Below are 27,362 nucleotides of genomic sequence, written 5' to 3' on the forward strand. Positions count from 1 at the left end.
ACCCCACAATAAAGACTGTCAAATTTACATTGTCCTACATAATGGTGTTGACAAGCTGTTTTTCACAAAAACTGAAAACAAAAAAAGGAATAATAGGACTAAAACAGGAGAATTTTTTTACTAGATCTAGAAGAAAAACAACTTCTATGGCTAAAAAGACAGTATATACTCCACATTCCACAAGAATATTCAGAAGACAATTTATAATTATTTAATAGACTCTTGCCTTTGCATACCTCTGAACCAAATATATTTTTTTAAGTTTAATAATTACATGGGACTAAAAATTCAATGCCTTTTACTGGATGGTTGGCTAGTAGGAAAAAAGAGGCCTGAAACTATATTCAATTAGTTTCTATAGCACACATTTTTTAACACTTTAATATTCTGAAATCGGATTATGTCTTAGAAGCAATGGCAAGTCACAGCTAAACTGGCAACATTTTTTCCTTAGTGACGTAAAATAATGCCGTCTTATAATTAATGGCATCTTAAATTTGATAAAATATATTACCCCTATTACATGTAAGGTGCCATCCTGCAATTGTCAGTGGTTCTCATGAATGTGACATGGTAGTACAAAAAATAAATTAATCCCACTTTTAGTTTATTTTTAAAGGAAAATCATCTAACTTTATATTCTGAAATTCCGTCTCTTGTGTTACAGTTCATTGAAGTCAGGTTCTTTTTACTCATTATCTTCCCTTTAATATCAGAGTATAAGACAAGAAGATAAAAAAAGCTCTTTATTTCATATACTTGACTATATCACAGAATCAAATCATGTCCCTCAAAATATACAGTAAAAGTTTGCATATACACAAATTATTTTATAAGACAGAAATTACTCTGATCCTTCACAGCAGCACTCTTTTAAGAGTCTTTCAGTTTTAGGAATGTAGAAAAGGAAATTTTAATCATCTAACAATATTTAAAAGGCAACCAACGGCTCTAACTTTTTAATATTTTCTCCCATTAACATACCTTCACATGACCAAGAACTAAAAGCCTGACATTAACATATTAACAAGTGAGTAGGGAGAAATAGAGGGCTACCACGGCAAAATTTGAAATGGAAAACAGCTTATTCAACACATTTATAATATTCTGGTATAATAATCATCATTATTTTGCTACATACATATTTAAAAGATAAAGTAGAAACAGAGAAATGTAATGATTTTCCTAAAACCATAAAACATCAGATCTAATTCTTGGCTTAGAATAGGAGAGGCCACATTCTCAGGAAAAAAAAGGAGAAAACCTATTAAAGTGGCGTAGACATATAATAATACTTAAAACATATCTTCATATAAATTTTCTTGTATCTGAAATAAAAATATTTTGTTAAAAAAGAACAGGCAATGTGATCAAGAATTTGTGGTAAAGGGTATTTTAAAACAATAATGATGGGAGTACAATCTTTTGGAAGGCTTTACTCCTTTAGGAATTTATCCTAAGGAAATATACAAAAATACAATTCAAGGATGCTCATTCATAACAATGTTTATGGTAATGAAAAGCTGTAACTTAAATATCCTAAATGGAGAATTTATTAAATAAAGATCAAATAGTCAAACAATGGAGTACTTGGCAGCCATTTCAAATAGCATAAAACCCAGAGAACAATGTGAAAATGTTTTGAGTGAAAAGAGCTCTCTGGAAAGGATATAATCCCTTTTTGTTTAAAAAAATAAAGGGAGAGAACATATACCTCAAGTGGTATGTATCATTTATTTAACAGTGATTGTCTCAAGAAAGTGGGGACTAGATTTTTTATCTTCATTTATATTTACTTTCTATAAAATGTTTTACTTTTCTAATAAGAGAAAATAAAACTTTTAGTAACATATTTTAATTGAATCATATCATTTTATCACTGACTATATAGCATAGAAGCCATGGTGATGTAACTACAGAACTTTCTAAGCAAAAATGTTAAGTGTTATCTAATTAAGGAATTATTTCCAAAAGACCTTAATAATATTGTGATATTATAATTTATAATTAGAAATATATATTTGGTCTTTGTCTCTGTTACACACACTGAGCTCCTAAACTCTTATAATTTCCTAAATGATAAGAATAGAGGTGTCTTTTGTTATTCATTCCCAGGATTGTTTTACTGTTTTACAGGAGGCTTTTGGAAAGCCCCTAGGTAATCTAAGAATGACAGCAGGCTGTCAGTGGAACCAACCATAATTAGAGGGTTAGAACTTTCATCCCACCTCTGAGACCTCTGGGGAGGGATGAAGGGCTAGGGATTGAGTTCAGTTACCAATGGTTAATAATTTAATCAATCGTGCCTAAATCATGAAGCAAGCCTCCAAAAACACCCAAAGGATGAGGTACACAGAACTACCAGGATGGAGGACAGAACACAACCATGGGTGGGGAGGGTCCCCAAACTCCAAGGGGACAGAAGCGCCTATGCTTGCGACCCTTCCAGACCTCACTCTATGGATCTCTTCTGACTGTTCCTGAGTTATATCCTTTTTATAATAAACCAGTAATCTATTAAATAAAATATTTTCCTGAGTCCTGTGTGCTGCTCTAGCAAATAAATAGAACCTGAAGTAGGGATTGTGGAAACCTCCAATTTATAGTCAGTCCGTCAGAAACAGGAATGACAATCTGGACTTGCGATTAGGTTCTGAAGGAAAGGGAAAGGAGGGAAGGGGTCAGTGTTGTGGAACTGAGCCTTTATCATGTGGGATCTGAGGTATCTGGGTAGGTAGGCAGTGTCAGAACTGAGTTAAATTATAGTTGGTGGTGTCTGAGAATTGCTTGGTCTGGGAAAATGTCACACACATTTGGTAGTCAGAGGTAACGGAAGTGAAGTATTCTGTGAGTATTGAGAGTAGACACATTATATTAGTATACAAGGAATATAATTTATTAATCTTCTCTGATAAAGGTGTCAGATACCTTTGTTATAGTTCTTCTAACTTCATTAGTGACAAAAGGCAAAAAAAAGATGACACACAGAAGTTCCTAGATGTCTTTTATAATCTGATTTCTTAACAGTCCCTCATATCACTGTGACTCTTTTCATCTTATATAAAGATGCCATATTTGTTAAGAAAGAATAATTCTTTTCTAATCAAAAATTTAAAACAATCCAGCAGAAAACCATTAATAAAAGCATCGCTATATAAATATCTAAATATTTTAAACTATAACTTACCATATAAGGAATATTCTGCTTCCTGACCTGTGTCACTCTCACTGGAGGTTGATGTGAGGCTGGTGGTTAAAGTATTACTTAATGACTGACCAACTGATAAAACTGTTGTTGCTGTAGCTACGTTGCTGCTGCTAGTAACACTGGATGTTGACATAGTCACTGTTGATGTAGTACCAGGTGTGGTCAAATTAGGGAAACTCTGAGCACCCATAAGAGGAGAAGCTAAGGATACAAATAAAACAAATCAGTACAAATAGGCAGGATTGTACAAATCTTAAAAAAACTAGGTTCTATATTTAGAAAAAAAATGAGGTCATTAAACACTAAATTATTAAAAGGCTGAAAAGCAACAACTTTGGGAACCCAACTGAAATCCAATTAAAAAGTCTTATTTTTATAGCACTATTATTTTTCAAAAAATTAAGCCTAGCTTTTTAAAAAAGTGAAGTAGGCAATGGAATAATTCCCAAAGATATTTTTCCAAGGGAACTACTTTGACCCATTAGTAGCTTGAATTAGAATAACTTTCAGCAGCTAATACAATTTAGAACCTAAGTAAAAGTTATACCAGTGTGATGCTCTGATTTCAACTGACTAGGATATTTAATGGTCATTTATTTCCTCATGCAACTATACTTAACGATTTATCATAGAAGAGTGAAAAACAGAAGTGTGTTATTGTTATATCCTTTCAAAATAAGAGGTTGTTTATCACACCTGATCTGATTCTTAAAATATCATGATTCTATAGAACTTCATGTTCCTGAAGTGCTAAATTTGACATAATTGCATATAACATGGTAAATGATCTAGTTAAAGACTAAAGCCAGAACCCACTGAACAAGAAACCCTACTTTGCATCCCTCACAGTGGAAAAAGCATTGGGTTCCATAAGGAAAAGCTCACTTACTTGCTGTGCTCATCACATTCCTCCCCAAAGTATTAGTGTTGTTATCACTGCTGCTTCGGCTTAGATTCATGTTGTTCGTGGCATTAGTCCGTGCTATGTTTGCCACTCTCCTTACAAAACTCTCCAAGCTAGATGTTTCTCTTGAGGACAGATTAGGTACGCTTGCACTAGAGCTCATAGGGGCTCCAGCAGCCAACAAAGAACTCACTGATAGTCTGTTACTTGCTGAGGAGCTAAGGGGTCGTTGTGAAGCTGCTTCTTTATTAGTTAACTCAGATACTGAACTAACATCAGGAGAACTAACGCTAACAATTCCCATGGATATTGCACTAGACTCCCCAGGAGTACGAACAGAACTATCAGGGCCTAACTTTCTTTCAGCATTTTCACTTCCCGTTTCCGCTGTTAAGGTACTGGTGCTTGCACTGGAAGATGACCCTACTTCTGTTTGAGGGACGTTTTCAGCAGATGAAAGAACAACAATTGGTTCATGGACATCAGCTCCTGAAACTATACTGTGTTCCATTACAATTTCTGATCTCCGTTCCGTTTTGGTCGAACCCAAGCTGATGTCGCTGCTACTGGCCACGCTACACACAGAACTGCTGCTTCCTTTTCTACTTGAGGAGCCTGCAGCAGCAGATGTCTTGTCTGGACAGTTGTTTTTCACCAAGCTGCTCCATGATTGCGTTGTGCCTGAAACAGTGGATGAAACAGGTTTGGGTGATGCCACTGTATCAGGGTCGTACCCTGGTGCAAGCTTGAGGTCAAATTTTCCTTCTGCGCCCATACGGTAAGAGTTTGAGCCACCAGCATCCCAGGTGACATCAATCCAGCCTGGAAAGGGACAGGAGTTTGTGAGACCCAGCAGAAAGCAGATAGGAGCGTGTCAGACAGTAGCTCCACAATATGGGATCAGCTTTTCATCAGTGTTGTACTTTTCTGAATTTCTATAGTCACTTAAGGTCTGTCAACCTAAATTAAGTTCTTCCTTTATTTCTATTATTTCTGAACTGTTTGCTCTGGTGATATTTAAAAACAATGTAAGGGTCATGTTTACAACTATTGGGGTATTTTTTAAGGGGAAGAACTATAAAAACTTTTTTAAAACTGATACAAATGGTAAAACACTGCAACTTCAAGTATAAATGAAATCTAAGTAAAAAGGATTTTTAGTTGCTAACTATGATTATGTGGTTGAATGTTCTTTATAGAAAAAAAGTGCTGGCTTACCATTAATTTCTGAGTTTGGGCTAAATCCTATAATTGACAGACAAAAATTCACATATCACTGGAGAATTTTAGGTCACTAGCTCAAATAACACTAAGTTAGCATTTCGGTTGTGTTCTCAAAGTTCAGTGGTTACTTGGTTCTCTTATGATTAAGTTTAATAAATTTAAATAAGCACAGAAAATTCTTAAAACAAAATTTAAAAGTATACTAAGCTCTTTTACTAGAACCTACATGCTAAAGCTAATAACCTGCAAAGAACTAATGAGTAAAATGATATTCAATCTATATTTACTTATACTTGGAAAATGATACTTATTCTTTTTTTAAAGCAACTTCCAAAAGCAATAAAATAAAGTGCCTATTAGAAAGGAAATTAATAGAAATTTTACAATCTTATTATGGTGTTATAAACTAACTACTTCAGGGAAAAACACAACACATAAAAGTATTTATTTTTAAGCATAATAAGTCTTTATAAAGTTTAAAAGTACTTTACCCATACACACACGTACTTCCATGCATGCGCACTGTGCACAAACACACACACACATGCCAACTTCATATATGTTTATGATGAGACTCAGAGGGGTATAAGTAATATTGAATTACCTGTGGGGATTCTCTGCATATGAGTTCTTTGAGAGGAAAACTGACCCAAATCTATATAATCTAGTTTACATGAGATTTCAATCGCCTCAATTTATTCTTTATGCTGAAATAACCTCTGAAGAACCAAAATTTAACTATCTCTTCTGCAATATGGAGAAGTATGAGAAAAGGAAAGATTCAAAAACATATCCCAACCCCAAATAAAAAGAACGTTTGTATTGTATTAATTGGTGCAAAAATATACTGATAATTTATTTCATAGCACTTATCAAAATCTGTAATTTTATTTTAATCTGTTTCACCCAGAAGGCAGGGGATCATACTTTATTGTTGACCATTATATATATGAAGTCTAACAAAGTACCTTCACATAACAGACATTCATATTTGTAGAATAAATAAAAAGTATTATCTATATATTGGTTGGGATTTAACTGATATAATGTGGGAAAATAATTTTAAAATTCAAATCATATTAGGCTTGAGAATGTGTTTAAATTGATATCTAATGGGAACAAGATAGGGTATATACATACTATCCATAAGTATACAGAGACAAAACTGAACTCCTCCTATGCCCAAAACACAGATTAAAAGATAAAGTTAGTAATAACTAGCCATTATTAGAAATGGTCAGCTTAAGTATTTAAAAGTTAAAAATCCTCTCTGACGTAACAGTTTTAAGGTACGACTTAACAGGAATGGCCAACTTGGTGAGCCAAAACTCTTGATTCCCCACATTTGTCAAATCAGCGAAAAAAAAAAAAAAGCTTTTCTTATATGCTAAATTCTGAAATTAAGATCCCCATTTTCCTATGCGGTTGCTTCAGTTGATTTTGGCCTAAGAAAAATGAACTGTACTCACATATCTCTAACTAGCCCACGCGCTTAAAAGCCAAATCAAACAATATAAAAGAAAGAATATTAACTAAGATGTAAAAATCAAGAACATTTGAAATGTCTGAGTTGAATGGTAATATTGTCATCTCAACCATTACTGGTTTTTATGAATTCTGGCGGTTATCGTCGACACATGCTCACTCACTGTAAACTGGCTATGGCGACAATGATTTGCAATTAGGGTATGACTATAGAGAAACGCATTTGTTAGTAAGGTAAATCAAGGACAAGAATCTTAAAAGCAAGAAAAATCAGAGTTTATCTAAGTAAATTGATGCCTTTATCACACAGAACATGAACATATTAAGATATTAAATGCTACTCATTCTAAGCACTGTCAGTTTTATTATAGCTCTTTAAATATCTGGTGTTGACAATATGAACATTTTCCTATTCTTTTTGTTTTTAATGCTAGGCGAAATTCAAAGGAACCCACTACTGGTTAGGCAAATTATCCGCTAATAAATCAGCCTTTTAAGTTATAAGAAAAAAATTAGTCATAGTAGTTGCTTTTGGGAGTTGATAGCAATTTACTAAGTGGGTATAGACTTCCCTAAAAACTTATAGCAACAAAGGTTAAAAATGAACTGAATGTAAACAATAACCACCATTAGAAAACATGAAAGTTTAAAATACCAAAGAAAAAAGCTGGTAGTCTGACAAATATTGTGAAATTGCTTATAATCTAATAAATAAGGAGGCTATGATTCTTGTTCTATGCTTTCCTGAAAAAATGGTAACTATAAATGTTAATGCTTTTTCTTCTACGTGATTTATATAATAGAGTAAAACATGATTCCCTGACTCCTGTCAGACTAACGAGATAAAGACAAGCACAAGAAATTAAGATAAAAAGCAATGGAAATTTATGAATAAACTTAAAAAAAAAAAAAAGCAGAAAATGTGCTATGAGGGTATTCAATTTATACTAGCTTATTAATCACTTCAAAATATTAGCAACAAATTTTGAGTCAAAACCTAGGAATTTAAAATTTTCCTACACTACAAATGCTAAGCACCTACTCACCATTATGCAGTTCTCCTGTGACAGTGCCTTCTCCCTGTGGGCTGCCATCCTGATCTCGCCATTTCCAATCAAGGCCTCTGATCACACGAGCCCCTGGAACCATGTATTTCAGAACCTGGGAGCGTACCAGACGTCTCTGTCTTCTAAGATTAGCTTCTGCTTCCTTAGCTGCTTTTCCTGTAAAGTAAAAATTACAGAAATATAAACAAAATCACTTTTGATAAATACAATTATTTTAGTTCATTAGAAAAACCTACTATCATCTTTTTACCTAGCTGATCTTCACATACTCCATTTACAGTGCCATAAAGTTCGAATCCAGACAGTGAGAGGTAGTGAGTTTGTCCACTAGCATTCTTCCCCATCTGTTTAATTCTCACATGTCGCCACCCTTGTTTCTCATCCTTTGGTGGATCAAGAGGCCAGGTTGCTGTTGATCTGTTAATGTGTTAAAGAAAAAATTGTGTAATGTTTTAAAACAGATGAAAAAGATGTTTAAGAGGGGAAGATTTTTACAAAATAGAGAACTATAGGAAAAACAAACTAACTTTCATATTGGGTCAACAGTTTGTTACATAAAAATCAAGAAATCAAAGGGAGAAAAATAAGTCAAAAAAATAAGTTAAATATGAAATGTTTAAATCTATACTATTAATTTGACTGATAACATTAAATGATTTATGAGTAATAAAATCCAAAGAAATATGAAATTTTATGAACATGCTTTTATGAAAGCCTTTAATTATCGCAGTTTTAAACGATATTTAACTTTAAAGCTTGAAAATATTACCTATTAATCCTAATGTTAAGAAACTCCTTCCATATTACATCTAATGCAGTTATTTAACTCCACCTTCTATCTAACCCTCAAACTGTGTCACAATGTACAATTATAACTTATTAGAACTAAAATTTTTAGAAATGTAATACTGACCTTCTTCTGTCTTTAAAAAATTTAAATATGGTAAATATATAAAATTTAAGAAAAGAGATACATAAAAATAATAAAAAATTTAAAGTCAGCCATTATTCAATAACCAGCAATAAACCACTGTTGATTTGTTGAACATTCACATTTTTATGTGAATATATGAAGTTTAGTAAAAAGCTAATTCCATTTGTTTTGGTGTTTATTTGGTGTGCTATATACACGCATGTAACACTATGTATCAATTTCTTTTTAAATAAAATATACTTAGCTTTCTACTGTTTAATTTAAAGCTTTTGGCAAAGTTTTGGTAAACTTTTGGTAAAGAATTTCAAGTTTTAATACCTAAATTGTATTAAGTGATATTTTTAGAATGAAAATCTTGCTTCAATATCTGACGAAGAGAACTCTAAGGTTATGTAATTATAAAAATAAACAAAGCTCTTTATTGAGTTTTCCAGTTCAGAAAGACTCCTCAACTAACCCTGGTTCATTGAGACTGCAGTCATCAACATGGGTATACAAAGACGTCCAGTTCTGTCCATCTTTGGATACCTGGAAAACCCAATTTCTCAGTGCAGACCTTCCATAACCACGAGCATGACGGAGTGTATATGCTGAAGGTATCACCCAGAGACCCAGATCTATGGCAAACCAGGCATTCTTATCATCATTGCTATGACAATTTAAAGCTGAATTATCACGACTTAATATGTCTTCTAAGCGTCCATAAGGTAGATTTCTTCCTTCTGATGATGTTACTACTACAAGTCCATAAGCTGCTGGATTTACCCATTCATATGCAGTTCTACACAAAAATAAAAAAAATATATTAAGTTAAAACTATTAAAATAACTGCATTTGTTCATATTAGCTTTTTTCCACATGAAGTCATGTCAATTTTTAAAATTCTACAATTAATAATTCAGATCTTTTTTTCTTCACAAATGTAATGTAGACAGTCATAAATTTAACCTATAAGACAAAGCTCCTAAACTATAAAATACTCAAATTTTATTCTGTTACCTAGTATTCTTTTTCCAGGTGTATGTTTTCACTCTTCATTAAATAGAATGACTTACTTGGCATTTGTCCCAATCCAGTAAATGATTCCATTTTCATCAAAGTCATGCTGGTGCCGAAATATAAAATTTTGGCCTTCTCTTAATTTTCGAACAAAAACAAATGAAGATCTATCAAAGTCATACCACTGCTTTGCTACCTAAACCAAAGAAAATACAGAAGATACCTTAATAATGCTATTTTAAAACATACTGCCCACTTTTTTCCTATCTCTTTAATGTGAGTTGTTTCAGTATAACAAATACTCATTAAAGAATATTTTGCAAAACAAAAAAAAAAAATAGAAATGTCCACAACCAAAGTACCCCACTATTAATATCGTAGAGTATTTCTTTAGTCTATTATTTCAATGCATATGATAAAACAAAGTCTTTTGATCATTTTTCTTTTGTCAGTCTTTATACATTTTACAGCTATATAATAGTATTCGAATTAATGGAAATAACTATCAATTCCTTTATTGACTGGCATTAAGTTTTGTTACTATTTTAGTATTACAAATAACTATAATAAACATCTTTCTGAAGAAATCACTTACAGTGTATAAAGATTATTTTCTTAGAATAGATTCCTAACAATGAAATTACTAGGTCAAATTGAATTACCAATATACTTCCCAATTACTTTATTCTAAAGAGCTAAACGACAACAGAGAATGCTTATTTCACCATGCCCTCGCAAGAGCTCACCATTTTTAAGAGATACTGTTCCAAAGATTCAACTGTAGCCAAGGGTTCCATCTTCAACATCCTGCCAGTCCTGTCTATCAAGGCAGTTTCACCAGGTGCACGTTCCAACCGAAATCTTAATCTTCTTGTAAGTATCTACATAGAAATGACCAAAATGCTTCAGAAAACACCTGGCATTTTTCTTAGAATTGTAAAAATGAGATATGTTACATGAACACAGTAATTCAGATTTATAAAGAAAAACCATAAATGAAGGATCAATGTCTGTTTTCTATTGAATATATAAATATTTTTAAAAAGATCCAGTGAATAAGTGATATTGGTTTTCAAGAAAGTTAATTACTTAAAATTTCTAAATGACTTCAAATATAAATGGTGTAAATAAAATTATTATAAAATACTTTTACAGAAGTATTACATCTCTAATTTATAACTCAAATTTTTTCAGATAAGTTATGAAAAGCACCTGATTAGCTTATTCCATCTACAGCTAATGAACTTTTAAAAATACAGATAGCTCCCAATCCAGTTTTAGTAAGAACAAGTAAGAAACTAACAATTTGAGATAGTTTCACTGCTGTTTAAATCTTAACTAATTCCTATAGACACATCACTAAATATTTATATGTGCATTTGGATAGCATTTTAGACTGCAAAATTACCAGAAGGCAACATTCCTAGCCTTCCTGTCTTTGTATCCTGCAATCTCCTGAAATGAGAAGTACATAATAAAAGATGCTGGTGTTCCTAGGACTGTAAAAGCAGGAGAATTTCCAATCTTTGAGACTTATCTCTACTTCATTCATTTATCAAGGATAAAGCCTTAAAAAGGACAGACCAAAAAAATACCCTTGCTCCTATATGTTATTCTGTCTGAAACGACACAAAGTAGACCTCTACGTCTTATTTAATAATACATACAAAGTCAGCTGTACTAACTACACTTAACTTCTTGGTCAAACTCACTAGGTCTGGGAGTCTAGTGACTTCAATAACACTATTGGGTTCTTGGAGGTATGGCAAGTTTTTTACCTTGAGTAGGCATTGTTTTGGCAAATACAGATTCTTAATCATTTACCATAGGCTATTATATTTAAAAGAAATTTATTTCATGCAGTGGAATGAATGATAGGTTGGACAAAGGCAAAATTTAAGGCCAAAGGACCTGCTAGTAAATACTAAAGGAATCCACAGAAGATGTGATGAAGATATTAATAGCAAGAATATTTGTTTTGTCTATTCATATTTGGATCCCAACTGCTATCAAAAGAATAACTGAATGAATGAATGAAAACCAAATAACATTTAGGAAGAAACAGGCTTTTTATAAATGCATACAATGATAGATTTCTGAAAGAATCAATAGGGTTAGCTAAGGAAAGCCATCTGGCTCTAACCAATAATATACAGAAAGCAAGAAAAAAAATAGTGCTTAACATATTTTTACATTTTCTCATACGTTAACATACACAGAGATGAACGGACTTAACTCATAATTCTAGAACAAAAGGATGCTTTCTGCTTTTCCACTGATAGTGTCTTTTTCCACTTGTGACCTATCAAATATGATTATTTACAATATTTTATTGAAAATCTACAATGATCTAATTAAACAAAGTAGAACTGAAATGTCAAAACATTCAAGAATCATTAAAAAGAATAATCAAATGGCATTAGGGTTAAAGTCTTTAATAATTAAGCAGAACCGTTATTTAATATACAATAGAGTTTTTTGTTTAAGTATAAGACTGCTCCTAAATGCATTCAGCAATAATAATGACTACATTTTTCATGGTTACCTGTAGGTTGTATGTGGATCCTGGTGTATCATATAAATGAAGAGGTAGGCGTTCAATAGATTCTAGTACAGCTATTAACTTTCGAATTAATGCAACCGCTGGTCGACTGTGAAGAAAAAAATTGTTATAAGAGTTTTTACATAATTTCATGCAAAAGTTCATACGTAAATTATAATAACTAACCTCATTAGATCCCTACTTTCTTTATGAGTGCAAAGTTTAGTTTTGTATTACACTACATCTAAGCAAAGATAATCTCATAATCCAATTTCCTTCACTTAAGAATAAACTATTGCATTTTTCTTACAAAGTTTTTATCTACTGCATTCAAAGCAGATGTGTAATTTATTTTTTTTTAAGTTTAAACAATTTTAAGTAACATTTTGACACATAAAAAAGAATACATAAAGCAGCAGTTTTGAAAATGATAGTATTTGTTGGCAAAGTAATATCGGTATAATGTTTCTGGAAAATAATTTAACAATTTGTATCAAGAAACTTTAAAAATCATCGATAGCCTTTAACTCAGTAATACCACTTAAAGGAATTTATGTAAAAAAAATGTTTCTACTGACATTAGTATTTCTTAGTATTAAAATATTCTGCAAAGACCTAAAATTTTTAATTCTATATTTAAATAATTATGCACCCTTGAAATATGCACTCACTTAAAATATTTAAAACTAATAAAATTTGGTTTCAATTATTTTAAAAATTCACATTCAAAAGTAAATAACATACTAACATGAACATCAACAACCCATGACTAAGCTTCAACTATTATCTACTCATAACCAATTGTTTCTATGTCCCTGCCCATTTCTCTCCTTGCTGTATATTTTGAACAAAATGCCAGAGAACATATTTTATACAGAAGCATTTTTAGTATGTAGTTCAACAAAAGAAATCTTAAAAAACAAAAATCACATCATTATGACACCTAAAAATGAATATTATTTAATATCATCAAATATTTAATCGGTGTTCAAATTTCCAGCTGTCTTTAATCCATTATTAAATATGCTTTAAAAATCTTTCTCATGAGAGAACATTCAAAATGACATAGAAAGTAAAGGCTGTGCACACCTCCTCTAGCAATCACACCAATATTATAACAAAACTACAGAGCAACCAGTACGCAGAATCACCAGAAGTTGGCTGAAGAGAACCCCTATGACTAGGTCACATCAAACAACAGGTTACCTCAAACGAGTAGGAGGGGTGGAGACGCAAACCAACCAGGTCCCACAATTACAAGTGGCAATCGAGAATTGGTAGAGTCACCTCCCCCACCTAAAGAACGAGGGGTCCCGGCCGCACACTGGGCTACCCAGCCCAGGGTTCTAGGGCCAGGAAGAGAAGTTCCCACAACCTCTGGCTGTGAAAACCAGCAGATATTGTGGCTGAATGAGACAGGGGACTGCGAGACGCAGACACCTTCTTTTAAAAGGGCCACACCAGGCCTTACTTGCTGACAGACTCACTCCCTCTGAGCTCCAGCACAGGGACAGCTGCTCGAGAGGCGCCAGGGACATATGGGGACGTGCTAAGCTCTCAGGCTTCAGGGTGAAGGCTGGAGGGGCGGCTTGCTTCCAGACAGAAGTGCAGGCAGAACCATTGTTCCTTTGTTGAGCCCTCCCCATTCCCAGCCTGCAGGTGCAGGTGCCATCAACCTGCATAACACAGGTCGCTCAGCCCAGGTGATTCCGAGACTCCGCCTCTCCCAACGTACGGGCCCACCCAAGCTGCTCCCGGTGATGTAATTCCATACAAATGGTTGTCTTGGCTCCTGCTGCAAAATTTCATAAAATCTCTCAAAGGCTCACAAAACCCAAAGAAATAGCATCTGGCCTTGGCATGGCCTGTACTTCTTGCTGAGTAGCCCTAAGCCCTGCACCAGTGGCAGCCAGCATCGGTTTCTGACTCAGACACTCAAAAGCACAGATGGCAGCCATATGTGGATTTCTTGGTGACTCTTACCAGGCGGCCCCAGAGGTGCACAGGCTACAGCTGAACTTAGCCTACAGCTAGAATTACCCCAAGTTTCTGCCACAGGGTCCCACAGCACACCTACTACATAAAGCCACTCTACTATGATTGGGAGACTTAGGAGCCTGACCTAATACATAGAAACAGACATAGAAAGGCAGCCAAAATGGGTACACAAAGAAGCATGTCCTACATAAAACAAACAAAGCTCCAGAAAGAAAAAGAAATCACCAAAATAGAGACAAGCAATATACCAGATGCAGAGTTCAAAACACTGTTTATAAGGATGCTCATAGAACTTGGGGGAATAGTAGATGAATTCAGTGAGAACTTTAACAGAGATAAAAAACAAAAATGGAGATGAAAAACATAATAGGGAGCCAGTCATAAATGAAGAATAAAATATCTGAGATGAAGAATACATTAGAGGGAATCAACAGAGTGGATGAAACGGAGGATCAAAATCAGTGACACAGGACATGGGGTAGCAGAGGACACCCAATCAGAACAGCAACAAGAAAAAAATCCAAAAAAATGAAGATAATTTAGGGAGTCTCTGAATAACATCAAGTGTAACAATGTTCACATCATAGGGGTACCAGAAGGAGAAGAGAGAGAGGAAGGAATTGAAAACCTATTTTAAGAAATAATGACAGAAAATTTCTCTACTCTGGTGAAGGAAATAGACATACAACCCCAGGAAGTTCAGAGAGTCCTAAATAAGATGAACCCAAAGGAACCCACATCAAGACACATAATAATTAAAATGACAAAGGTTAAATTCAAGGAGAGAATCTTAAAAGCAGCAAGAGAAAAGCAATTAGTTACATACAAGGGAGCACCCATAAAACTGTCAGCTGATTTCTCAACAGAAACTTTACAGACCAGAAAGCTTGGTACAAAATACTCATATTGATGTAAATCCAGGATCTATAACTAAGATTACTTTACCCAGAAAAGTTATCATTTAGAATAGAAAGACAGATAAAGAGCTTCCTAGACAAGAAAAAACTAAAGGAGTTCATCGCCACCAAACCAGTATTACAGGAAATGTTGGGGGATTTCTTTAAGAAGAAAAAAATATGTACCAAAACTATAAATAAAAAATGGCAATAACTACATATCTATCAACAAGTACTTCAAATGAAAAAGAATTAAATGTTCCAAACAAAAGACAGGGTAGCTGAATGGATAAGAAAACAAGACCTTTACATAGGCTGCCTATAAGAGACTCACTTTAGATTAAAAGACACGCACAGCCTAAAAGTAATGGGATGGAAAAGATATTTCATGATGGACCTAGAAGGTAGTGTGATGAGTGGAATAAGTCAGATAAAGGAAGGCAAATGCATATGATTGCACATATAAGTGGAATCTAAAGAACAAAATAAACAAATGAATCAGGAACAAACTCATAGATACAGAGAACATTTTGAGGGTTACTAGATGGGAAGGGGGTTGGCAGTTGAAGTGAAAGGAAGGCATTAAAAGAAGTACAAATTGGGGAGGGGGTGGCTCCATAGTGTAGTGGTTAGCACGTCTGCTTTACACGCAGAAGGTCTTGGGTTCGCGCCCCAGGTGGAGCCACGGACCATACCACAGGTGCGCCAGGCTCTGGGTACACCAAGCCCTAATGCACCAGGCCCCGGGTACGCGCCACAAGCGCATAGAAGGAGACACCCAGCCTTCAGAGATCCAGTTCTTAAGGGGAAATGGCAACATTCATAGGTCAGGGGTGGAAGTTGGAGTGGGGGGTGGGAATTAAAGGGGAAGGGGGAAGAAGTACAAATTGGTAGTTACAAAATAGGGAGATAGCACAGCATAAAGAATATAGCCAATAATATTGTAATAACTATACAGTGTCATGGTAATAGATTTATTGGGGTGATCACTTTCTGAGTTATATGGATATCTAATCACTATGTTGTGTACCTGAAATTAATAAAGTATTGTATGCCAACTACAACTGAAAAGTAAAAAATTATTTAAAAAAAATTTTTCTCTTTATCACGCATTTATAATGTAGGCTACTTTTTTATTGACTAAAAAGTTCTTATTTTGTGTATAAATACTGTATTAGAGTCTATTTTAAAATATACCAACTTGAAAAAACTGTAAATATCAAATTAAAAGAAATGTGGGCATTTACCTTTCATCATCTTCATTTTCACTAAAGGCTGTTTTAAAAACATTTATTCTTTCTATCAGTTGACTACAATCTTGTTTCATATCTAAATCCATGCTCTAAAGAAAACAAAAAGGAGAAAAGTATGAACAAAATGTTTTAAGGCTGTTATTAAAACTATCAAAAACACAGGCTACAAAAATCAATATTAATATTAAATACAATCTAACTGAAATTATTTTCTTTCCATTAAAATTCTTTTAACTACTATATGACTAGTAAACCATAGCTAACATATACAAAGATTTTTTTCTTCCTTCTAGATTTTAAAATAGACTAACAATTACATTGTTATTATCAATTTGTCCAGTATAGTATATGCAAGGTGGTTTCAGATTTATGAATATTTTATATTTTAACAGTATTATTTAATATTAGAAAAATAACTGCTTTATAAAAATGATTTCATAGATAGCACTGATGTAATATATCAATATAATTTTAATAAATGGTAATAAATGCAAATCATAAAATTAATAAAAGAAAATATGATACTGCAGTTAAAGTGAATCTTTAATGTATCACCACATATAATGATTAAGATCAAGAAATTAAGTGGGCAATAGAACTGAAACAAGGAGAAAGCTTTCATTTTTTACATTTATGCTAGAATGTTACAATAAGTATATGTTTCATTTTAAAAATAAAAGTTATCACAACAGATATTAAAGGTAGAAGAAACTGAAGAAAATATAAAGCTATTAACAAATACCTGTCAAATATTCATATAAACATCCTAAACATTCATTGCTCATAAATTTTATGCAAATAATTCAGGTATTTAAGAAGGTCTACAGACTAATTCCATTTTTAATAAAGAAATCAAAGCAGTGAATAATGTTAAATCAGGCTAAAGTAAGTGTTTTCTTCAACAAAATCTTGAACAAATTATAATTAGGTAATTCAAAAATCTAAATAAGTAGACTCAATTATTTAATTCTATTGGCTCAAACTAGTACTACGACTTAAAGGCTGGAGAAATTATAAATATTAATATTTATTACTCAAGCTTTTAAGAAATTATAAATATTAATATTTATTACTCAAGCTTTTAATATTTCTTGACAAAGTAAATATCACTCTTCCAAAAGTGTACCTACCAATAATTTCTGAAACTACATACTTTGTTTTGTACTACTTCATAAACTTACATTGTTTAAAACAGTAAGAAGTGCTTGTACCAAGCCACTACTGCACATTTCATATGGTGAAATTGTGTTTTCATCCTTCAAAAGTACAATTAGATTTTCTAAAGCTGTCTTCATTAAATCTCTCCAAGTGTTTTCACTCTCAATACACTACAAGAAAAAATATTTTTGAATAAAAACAATCAAAAAGGTCTCAATATTCTTAATTTATCAAAACATCAATTACCATGAAAATAAATTAGATATTAAACGATTAAGAAGTTCAAATTATTAATGCAAATTACCTGTACCAGGGTTAGCAAACTTTTTTTTTGTAAAACACCAACAGTAAATATTTTAGCCTTTATAGGTCATGTGGCCTCCATCACACTTCTAGAACTCTGCTATTGTAGCCACCAAAGTAGTTACAGACAATATGTAACTCAATAAACATGGCTGTGAACAATAAAACTACTTATGGACACTGACATTACATTCTCATATAATTTTCATGTGTCATAAAATAATCTTACTTGTTTATAACCATTTAAAACTGTAAAAACCAATCACACAATTCTCATCTAGCAAAAAAGTAAAATAAAATAAAATAAAAATGTAAAAATCATTCTTACTTCACAAAGCCATATAAAATTAGGTGGCAGGCCAAATTTAGCTCATGGGTGATAATTTGCTGGCCCCTTATCAATACCCAGAATATAAAGGAAAAAGGGGAAAAACTAAACCAAAACTAAACACTGCATGTCATAAAATCTGGAGGCTAACATACTTGTCTATTTGTATGAAGTTCCCAAGATGACTCTAACTGAGTTGCTATGTTTCTGAGTGTTACCACTACTCCACGAGGCATGCTTTCAACGGCTTTAAAGTGGTCGTCATATAAATCTCGAGCCATAGTTCGTACCTATCAAAATTAAAACAGCAAATGGGAATTTTCACTATAATTTTACCAAATCTTCTGATGTTACACACACACACACACACACACACACACACACAGGTTTTAAATTAAAATGTTTATGCCATTATCAACTTCCAAAAAATGATACTACTTCTATTCATATGCCAAAATTCTAAAGGTTGAAAAAGTACTCTAGTGTCAAATAAAAGAACCAATAGTTTTAATTTTGGTTATTTAAACTTTGTATTCATCATATACCAAAAAGCTTATTTAATTTAAACCAAATTTAACAATCTAAAAAATTAATTTTGCTTTTTTTTAATTAAAGTAATCTGTTTATTTTGAACCACTTAGAAAATACAAATAAGCAAAAAAAAAAAAAAAGGAAAAGAAAATTAAGCCACCTGTAATTCCATCAACCAAAGCCTTTTAACATTCTGGGGTATACCTTAGGTTTTATGTCTTTTTTCCATTTACGTTATTCACACAAAATACAATTTATATCACACTCATATGTGTACATATTTCATCAGAAGGAATGACTGTATTGTTCGCTTAGATACTAATTACCTTTCATTTAAATTAAATTAATGTTATTGGAGAGAACAAACCATACACGTCGTAGACTTGGGTCTGATGAAAGTTCGTACATAACGCTTTTAAAATAAATGCTTAAATAATGTAAATTTAGGCTTTATACAGTTTCATTTAAATCACTAACCTAGCATAACCCTAATGTAATATAAACCTATTTGCTCCAAAAATGAATTAGTAGTACCTTTCCATTCTGATATGCCTTTCACAATTAAAAGATAAGTAAGTTTTCGGTATTAGACAATACTGAAGAAAGTATCCCTTTATTAACAAATAAAACCAGAGCTTAAAACTAATAAATTATTTTTACCTAAAATTAGTTTATTTTGATACATACTGCTTTCATACACAAAATAGTCACATGACTGAATTATTATTAAAGAAAATGGACCAATAATTACACATTTTTAAGAAAATGAAAATATAGGACTGAGACGATGTTCTCCTTGATTTACTTTTCTTTTTTATTGTGAAATTTCAGTTCCCTGGGAGTTAGCCTAGATTTCGTTGGTCAATACCACAAATCAGATACTCCAAGAAATTCTTGATAGCTGGGTGATAGCTTTAAAAAGAATTACAGTTGATTTTCATTATTTGAAAATTATTTGAAAATGCGAATTCACTGACTAAAATTTATTTGTAAGCCCCAAAACAATACTTGCAGCACTTTCAATCATTTACAGGCATGGCCAGTACAGGGAAAACTTAAGAGTTTCTTCACGTGCATGTTCCCAGCTGAGGTCAAACAAGGTGACACTCTACCTTCTTGTTTTAGCTCTTATACTATAAACAAGAGTCCTTTTCACGGTCTATTTTGTGCCACATTTTTTCACATTTTTGTGCTTTTTGTTTATTTCAATTTTTAAAATAGCCCCAAACACAGTGCTGAACTGCAGTCAATGTTCCTAAGTTCAAGAGGCACATGTGCCTTATGGAGAAAATACATGTGGTTAAATAAGCATTGTTCAGCCATGATAGTGCTGTTTGCCACAAGTATAACGCTAATGAATAAACAATACATATCAAATATGATGTCTTTAAACAAAAATACACATAAAATAAAGCTATGCATGGATCAGATGACAAAAATGTGACCAGAGTCTCACAGAAACCTAACCCTTTATTTTCCCTAGGAACAATTCCCCTAGTAGTTATAGAACGTAACTACTATAAATAATGAAAATCAACTGTATTTAGTTCAAATTCCTTTTAGCATCTGATGATTATCTTTAATTGAGATTATGTCGTCCTCAAGTGCCCTTAATATATTCTGAATTAGAAGAAATTTCTGGCCTCACACTCTCTTTAAAAAACATAGAAGCAATTACGAAATAACATACAGTCATAGGCCACTTAAAGACAGGAATACATTCGGAGAAATGTGTTGTTAGGTGATTCCATTGTGCAATCACAGAGTGTACTTACACAAACCTTGATGGTATAGCTTACTACACACGTAGGATATAGGGTATAGCCTATTGCTCCTCGGCTATAAATCTCTACAGCATATTACTATACAACACAAGATTAAATCAAACATAAGAGAAAATGATGCACCCAAGAGACAGGGTAAACATGAGGTATGAGGCTGTTGCCAGCATAACATGGCATAATGTTTTATAGAAAATCTACTTTTTATGTAAGTAAAAAGAAAATGTCTAAAATAATAGTCATTTGTTATCATTATCAAAATTATGTACTGTACATAACTGTGTATGTTATACTTTTATACAACTGGCAACGCAATAGGTCTGTTTATACCAGAATCACCACAAACGCATGAGTAATGCACTGTCATATGACATACAACGGCTACTTCGCTAGGTGATAGGAATTTTTCAGCTCCATTATAATTTTAATGGGACCACCATCAAATATGTGGTCTGTTGTTGCTCAAAATGTTGTTATGCGGTGCATGAATATATAGCTATAGAAGTAATATAAAGAGAGTGCATATGCACAAGTGAGTGGTTATGTTCCTGGAAATACCTCAGGGATGGTCCTGGACATTAACAACTGGAAATGAAGACATCTTTACATATTTAAAAAAAAAAAAAAAAAACTACTCCAAATAAACCTATTATAACCTTTTCCATGGCCAAAGCCATCAAAACACAAGTACCTGCCTAATTCCAATACCAAAAAAACATTCTTCACATACTGTATAAAAAAAAAACACTTTATATCATTATAGATACAAAGTAAAAATAATCTGTCATCAGAAAATACTGAATCTACTAGGTTTTCTCTTTTAAAAATGAAAAAATGTAAGAACAATTGATATAATAAAGATAGAAATGTACTGAACACATTTTTTTTTAAAAAAATGCATACTTGATAGAATTTAAAAATTAGTACTGTGATTTTGAGGGTGGAGTTAGTAACACATTTGTTCCTGTATCTTTTTGAAACAGTGATTCATCTAAGATGGCTATTAAATTAAGCATCAAAATAATCTGAATCTAGGACATGGCACTCAAGATGTTTTTTCATAAAGTATTAAATTAGATTTATAAACTATAATGATGCATTTTCAATCCCACTGTATCACTAAAAATATTACTATCATTAATAATAAAGCATGAGTTTAAAGATTTTACATTAAGTCAAATTATTTAAAAATAATTTAAATTTTATTCTTTGTCTAAATTTTCATTTTGTTTCTGTTTTAATGTTGCTATTTAGTATATGTCTAGTTGACCCTTGCTTGGCTTGAATGACAGAATTCTGAACTGCACAGGTCCACTTATACACAATTGTTTTTCAATAAACATGCAGTCAGCCCTCTGTATCCTCTAGTTTCTCATCCACAACCAATCAACAGCTGGATTTTCGATCCACAGCTATGAATCCAAAGATGCCGAGGGCCAACAGTATGCACTGTTTTACAACTTTAAAATAAGGGATTTGAGCATCCTGGGTCCTGGAAACAATCCCCCATGGATACTGAGGGACGACAGAGTTTTTGGAGAGTCAAAAGTTATATATGGATTTTTAACTGCACAAGGGGTCAGCACCCAATACCCATGTTGTTCAAGGACCAACTATATAAAAATTATAAGTAATATATACATATTGTGGAAAATTAAATAATGAACACAGAAAAGAGGAAAACTAAAAGTATGTTAACCAGAAGGGAGGAAGAAGAGGTGAGGGGGGAATTAAATAATTGAATGAATGAATGAATGAATGAAATTTGAAAAATTTTTAAAATTAAAAAATAAAATGTTAATAAACATTGTTGAAATAATTAACCATAAAAAAAGTATGTTAGATTAGTGTAGCTTGTTATATGACTCAATTTTTTAAATGCTTAGAATCTACCACTGAAACCTCACCATGTCAGCATAAAAGACTTAAAAAGAAAAATCCTAGCAAATCTCACAAATATACCTTTTGCTTTGTTTTTTCTAACTTAGATTTCAGTTTTCTTCCTCTTTTGCCAGTCCAGCCAGTCACAAATTCTGAACCTTCAAAAATAAAAAAGAACATTTCACAGTATATTTTTTATTATAATTTAATATATTCACTTACTCTTATCTGCTAAAGTTATATACCTACTTACCCAGAGAAGTTTCTGCAGTAAATGAATGTTTGGTTCCTCTATTAGATTCAAATACAAAACCAGGTAAATCTTCTTTCAATATTGTTGCTTGCTGACCATCTGAGTTATGAATTGCAATTTCTCCTTCTTTCAAACATGTTAGTGACCAATTTCCTACTGTGAGTTTAGTGGGTCCTGGTGCTGAGAGTATAGGTTGACTTGAAGTAGATGGCTTTACTTGGCCTCGAGCTCTTTGTAATTTCTCTAAGAATTCACTTCTGCTTTCTATAAAGACAAAATGACTGTTTTAAAACCTTCCTCCTTTCAATTTTTCTTCTGTTTTTTTTTTAAATAAACCTATTGAAATTTCTTATCAAAAAATCTTATCGAAAAACTTAATTAGCAGTTTTATTCTTTGGTATACTCTCACTGGTTTGATATATTTAGGTTTGGCATAAAAAAAATCCTACAGCCACAATTTTTTAAAATCTATGGCTTTTGGGATAAGTTATAACTTGAGACAGCATTGCACAAGTGTAATTCATCATTACATGACAAAAGACAGCTTTACCTAAAAGACTAGAGTAACAAAAAGAGATATAGTGCTATTCCTTATCTCATACAATAAAAAGGCATTTATGAAATGCTTTCATGGCACAATAATTTTTCTCTGTTGATATTAAAGAAACCAGCCATAAGATCATCAAGGATGTGCTATTTCTATGACAATGACGGCAAAAATATGAGCAGAAAAACAAATTATCAAAATCACAGAAACGAGTAAAACATTTAAATAGAAACAAAATATTACCTGAACTATCCGATCCACCTTCAGGACTACCACTTGAATACATGGTGGCAAGTTTTCCATCCAAGATAAATCTGAACCATCCATTACTGCCGTTAGATAATTCCAAGGCTGCTGCATCACTCCATATGTATAAGCAGTCCCTTCCTCTAATGATTGACCAGTCTCTCCAATGATATGGTTTACCTTGCTGTAATTCTTTAGCATCTTCCTGTGGTTCATCTTCCTAAATGTGTAAAATTATTCAATGAAACATGGAAAATAATTTCTATTCCAAATATTCGTAAGTATTTTTAAAACATGAACATGAATCAAATTTAGAATTAAAACATCCTGAACATAATATTAGTTGCCAGAAGTTTAATTAATAATACATTATTAATTACCTATAACTAAGTCTTACAAATAAGCCCTAAAAATGTTAAGAAATTCATATAAATAATGACCTAAGTTATAACATGTCCAGGTGTAGTGGTAAAGAAGACCAATGGATTAGGTCTACACATAACTAGCTAATTACCTACATCCTCGGTAAACCCACCAATTCTCTGGACCTAACTGCAGAAAAAAAAATGGATCTTTAAACTGGGTCAATAGTATTTGAAACTAGCAGTATAACAGAATCACCAGAGAAGCTTTTGAAGAATAAATTGTTAGGCCCACCCTTAGCCATTCCTATCATCACAAAAATCTTTTTATTGGAGTATGTTTTTAAAAACTATAAATATTATTTGCCTAACCTGGTATCCTAAATTTTTTTTACTTTGTTGATATTTAAATATTGAGAATATTCATCTTAAACAAATATGAACTTGGCATGTATGCATGCATGTGTGTATGGGTGTTCTTTTAAACTTTACATATACTTGTTACACCTTAAAGAATAAGTATTTCTATATATTTTTCCCTGACATAGCTTAGAATATTAAAATAAGATTCTAAAATATGGATAATTTTCTCTAAACACAATACCTGTGCTCCAGGCCATGATAGATTAACACATACCAAGACCTGCCATTTTAACCAATAAAAACTAGACAAAATATATGAAAGTGTTTTCAAATCCTGAACAACACAGGACTATGATCCTCAGAAAATGGAAACAAACAAGGTAAGCCCCTCAGACACAATTTTCAGGCTAAGGTCTTAAGAAGAGGGAACTCAGGGTCCAGCTATATGAGGTGAAGAAATGGAGATCCGTGTTTGAAGAGGCTATAGCAAACGGAATATATGGAGGCTAAATTCAATATAGGGAGTGAAGCAAAAAAGGACCTCTAAAAATCAGTAGTCATAATGAGTCTCTACTGAGTAGTAGACCACTCATGCATAGGGTAATATTCCATTATGGTTGTGCAAAGAACAAATGGAAAAGTGTTAAGGTGAACAATTCCAAGAGGTCACACAAGGTAGTTAGATATTTACATTCCAAACAGTCAGAGTAGAAAATCCTTTGTACTACTAGCTGAAAATTTTCCAAATCCAACAAAAATTATAAGCCCACAGATCAAAGAAAACTAAACAATCCTGAGCAGTAATGGACACCCACATCTGCATGTGCACACGCAGACTAAACACAGCAAAGCATATCAAAAGTCAAATTGCTAAAAACAAGTGATAAAATTTTTTAAAAAGCCAGAGCATAAAAAGATACGTTACATATAAAGGAATTAAAATGAGAAGTACAGCAAACTTCTCAGTAGGGATTACGCACATCACCTAACAAAGGAACATCCCTTAATGTTCTAGAAAATGATCACACAAGAGTCCTTGTATGCACTAAAAATATCCATCAAAAATGAAGGCCAAATAAAGGTATTTTCAGACAAAATCTGAGAAAACTTTCTGGCTTGCCTTTTTATTTTCTAAACAACGTATTTTGAAGAACATAAGTTTAATATTGATGAAGTACAATTTATGGCCTTATTTTGTTCTTTTATAGTATAACCTTTTGATGCCGTATTTAAGAAATCTTCGTCAAGCTCAAGGTCACTAAGATTTTCTTCTTTTCCCCCTAGAAGTTTTACATTTTAGCTCATACATTTTGGTCTGTGATTTATTTTCTGTTAAATTTTGTATATGGTGTATACGGTAAGGGTCAAGATTTCATTTCTTTTCATATGCTATCTACTTTTCCAAGCATCATTTTTTTGAAAAGATCATCCTTCCCTGACTGAACTGCCTTAGCACTCTGGCTGAAAATCAATTGACTGTATACATGTGGGACATTAATCTATCTTTACAACACTATCACACTTTATTGATTACTATAGTTTTATAAGACTTGAAAATCTGAGGTGTATGTCCTTCAACTTTGTTACTTTTCAAGGTGCTTTGGCTATTCTAAGCCCCTTGCATTTTCATGTAAGTGTTAGAATCTGCTTGTTAGTCTATAAAAAGGACTGCTAGTATGTGTAACCTATTTCTTGAATGTAGAATTCCAGTAGGATAAACCCAGATGTCACCTCTTTTGTTTTTTACTACATTCCCCAGTAATTAAGAAATGCACACACACACATACTCCTTCAGGATTCTACAATTACAACCATACATCATCAGTCTCAAAAAATCAATACTCTGTCACTAATATATAGCAAGCTTTCACTGAATGTTAGAACTAAACCACTGCAATCAGTAGAGACAGATATGGTATATTTTAAATCTGTAATCTAAGGCAAGAATTATCAATAAGTGCTGAAATTAGCTGTTAAAAGTTTAATGAGGAATGACATATTTTCACAGTCTCAAATTACTCCCCACAAATTACTTATTAATTACAAAAAGGAAAAGAGTGACTTTACAATAGAGAAACCTGGCAAAGACAAACACAACCAAGTGATCTAAATTAGCATCAGCAAAAGATCAAACAAGACATCATGGGCCTATGAGAAGGCACACTATGCACTGAGAAGGACATAACATCACCTCTACAGTCATCCTGCTAAAAACACATAACCTGAATTTGATCAAGAAACATGGCATCAATGTACAATGAGAATCACTGTCCAAATTAAGTGGTCTGTCCTCTTCAAAAATGCTAAGGCTATGAAAGAAAAAGAAAAGCTAAGAAATTATTGCAGGTTCTCGGGAACGTGATAACTAAATGTAATATGTTCTGGACCAAGGAGAAAAACTGCTATTAAGGACAATGGCAAAATTGAATATTATCTCTGAATTAAATATAATTTTATATAAATATTAAATTTTGTGATTTTGATAACTATCCTAGCATAACATAAGAGAATGTCCTGATTTTTTGGTGAAGTTTTTAGGTATAAAAAGGGCACTATGTATCCAGCTTCTGTCAAATAATATTTTCTTAATGTACACACAAATTAGTGAATCTGGAGAGAGGATATCCTGATGTTCTTTATTTGCAACTTTTCTATAAGTTTTACATATTATCAATAATATATTTTATTAATTGGCCAAATTTTTAAAAACAGCACTATTTCATACTGCCATTATTTTGTCAAAATCCATTATAAACTACAAGTAGATTTCCCCAAAAGAAACCTTATTCCTGATACCACGGCAATTAAGATCACTCACCTTTTCTGGTTTTGATTCCTCTTCATTCTCATCATCTGAGGAAGGACCTGCCAAAGTTGACACTTTGCTAATTACACCAAGTCTGGCTAGCTGATCCAGAAAAATATCACCACCTTTATCTACTAAATCTCTTATGATCTGCAAAGCCAGCAAGTGGCCATCATCATCATCCTGGAGAAAATTTTTAAAAAGGAAATTAAAGAAAAATTATAAAAATAAGTTTAGATGCCTGGAGTAGACAAATGCAATAATTTTCACAGACAAAATGATTTACTGAAATT

General features: G+C 32.6%; 1 protein-coding gene across 6 annotated transcripts in view; it reads right to left on the reverse strand.

The window, feature by feature from the left end:
- Positions 1-27,362, reverse strand: part of HECTD1 (HECT domain E3 ubiquitin protein ligase 1) — an 80,845-nt gene that overhangs the window by 17,452 nt on the left and 36,031 nt on the right. For 4 of the 6 annotated variants that reach the window (XM_039870464.1, XM_039870466.1, XM_039870461.1 and 1 more), the window contains exons 12-26: positions 27,082-27,252; positions 23,536-23,758; positions 22,746-23,009; positions 22,574-22,650; positions 18,455-18,589; positions 17,692-17,838; positions 16,505-16,599; positions 12,367-12,472; positions 10,568-10,702; positions 9,878-10,017; positions 9,280-9,603; positions 8,139-8,305; positions 7,868-8,044; positions 4,098-4,934; positions 3,188-3,409 (exon numbers count right to left, since the gene is read on the reverse strand). In XM_039870464.1, coding sequence (XP_039726398.1) covers positions 3,188-3,409; positions 4,098-4,934; positions 7,868-8,044; positions 8,139-8,305; positions 9,280-9,603; positions 9,878-10,017; positions 10,568-10,702; positions 12,367-12,472; positions 16,505-16,599; positions 17,692-17,838; positions 18,455-18,589; positions 22,574-22,650; positions 22,746-23,009; positions 23,536-23,758; positions 27,082-27,252 — 3,220 coding nt within the window. The remainder of the gene's footprint in view (positions 1-3,187; positions 3,410-4,097; positions 4,935-7,867; positions 8,045-8,138; positions 8,306-9,279; positions 9,604-9,877; positions 10,018-10,567; positions 10,703-12,366; positions 12,473-16,504; positions 16,600-17,691; positions 17,839-18,454; positions 18,590-22,573; positions 22,651-22,745; positions 23,010-23,535; positions 23,759-27,081; positions 27,253-27,362) is intronic. The other 2 variants (XM_039870465.1, XM_039870467.1) reach the window with 2 other exon arrangements.

The sequence above is a fragment of the Pteropus medius genome, unplaced genomic scaffold, assembly GCF_902729225.1.
Source record: "Pteropus medius unplaced genomic scaffold, Ma_sr-lr_union100, whole genome shotgun sequence".
NCBI classification, from domain to species: domain Eukaryota; kingdom Metazoa; phylum Chordata; class Mammalia; order Chiroptera; family Pteropodidae; genus Pteropus; species Pteropus medius.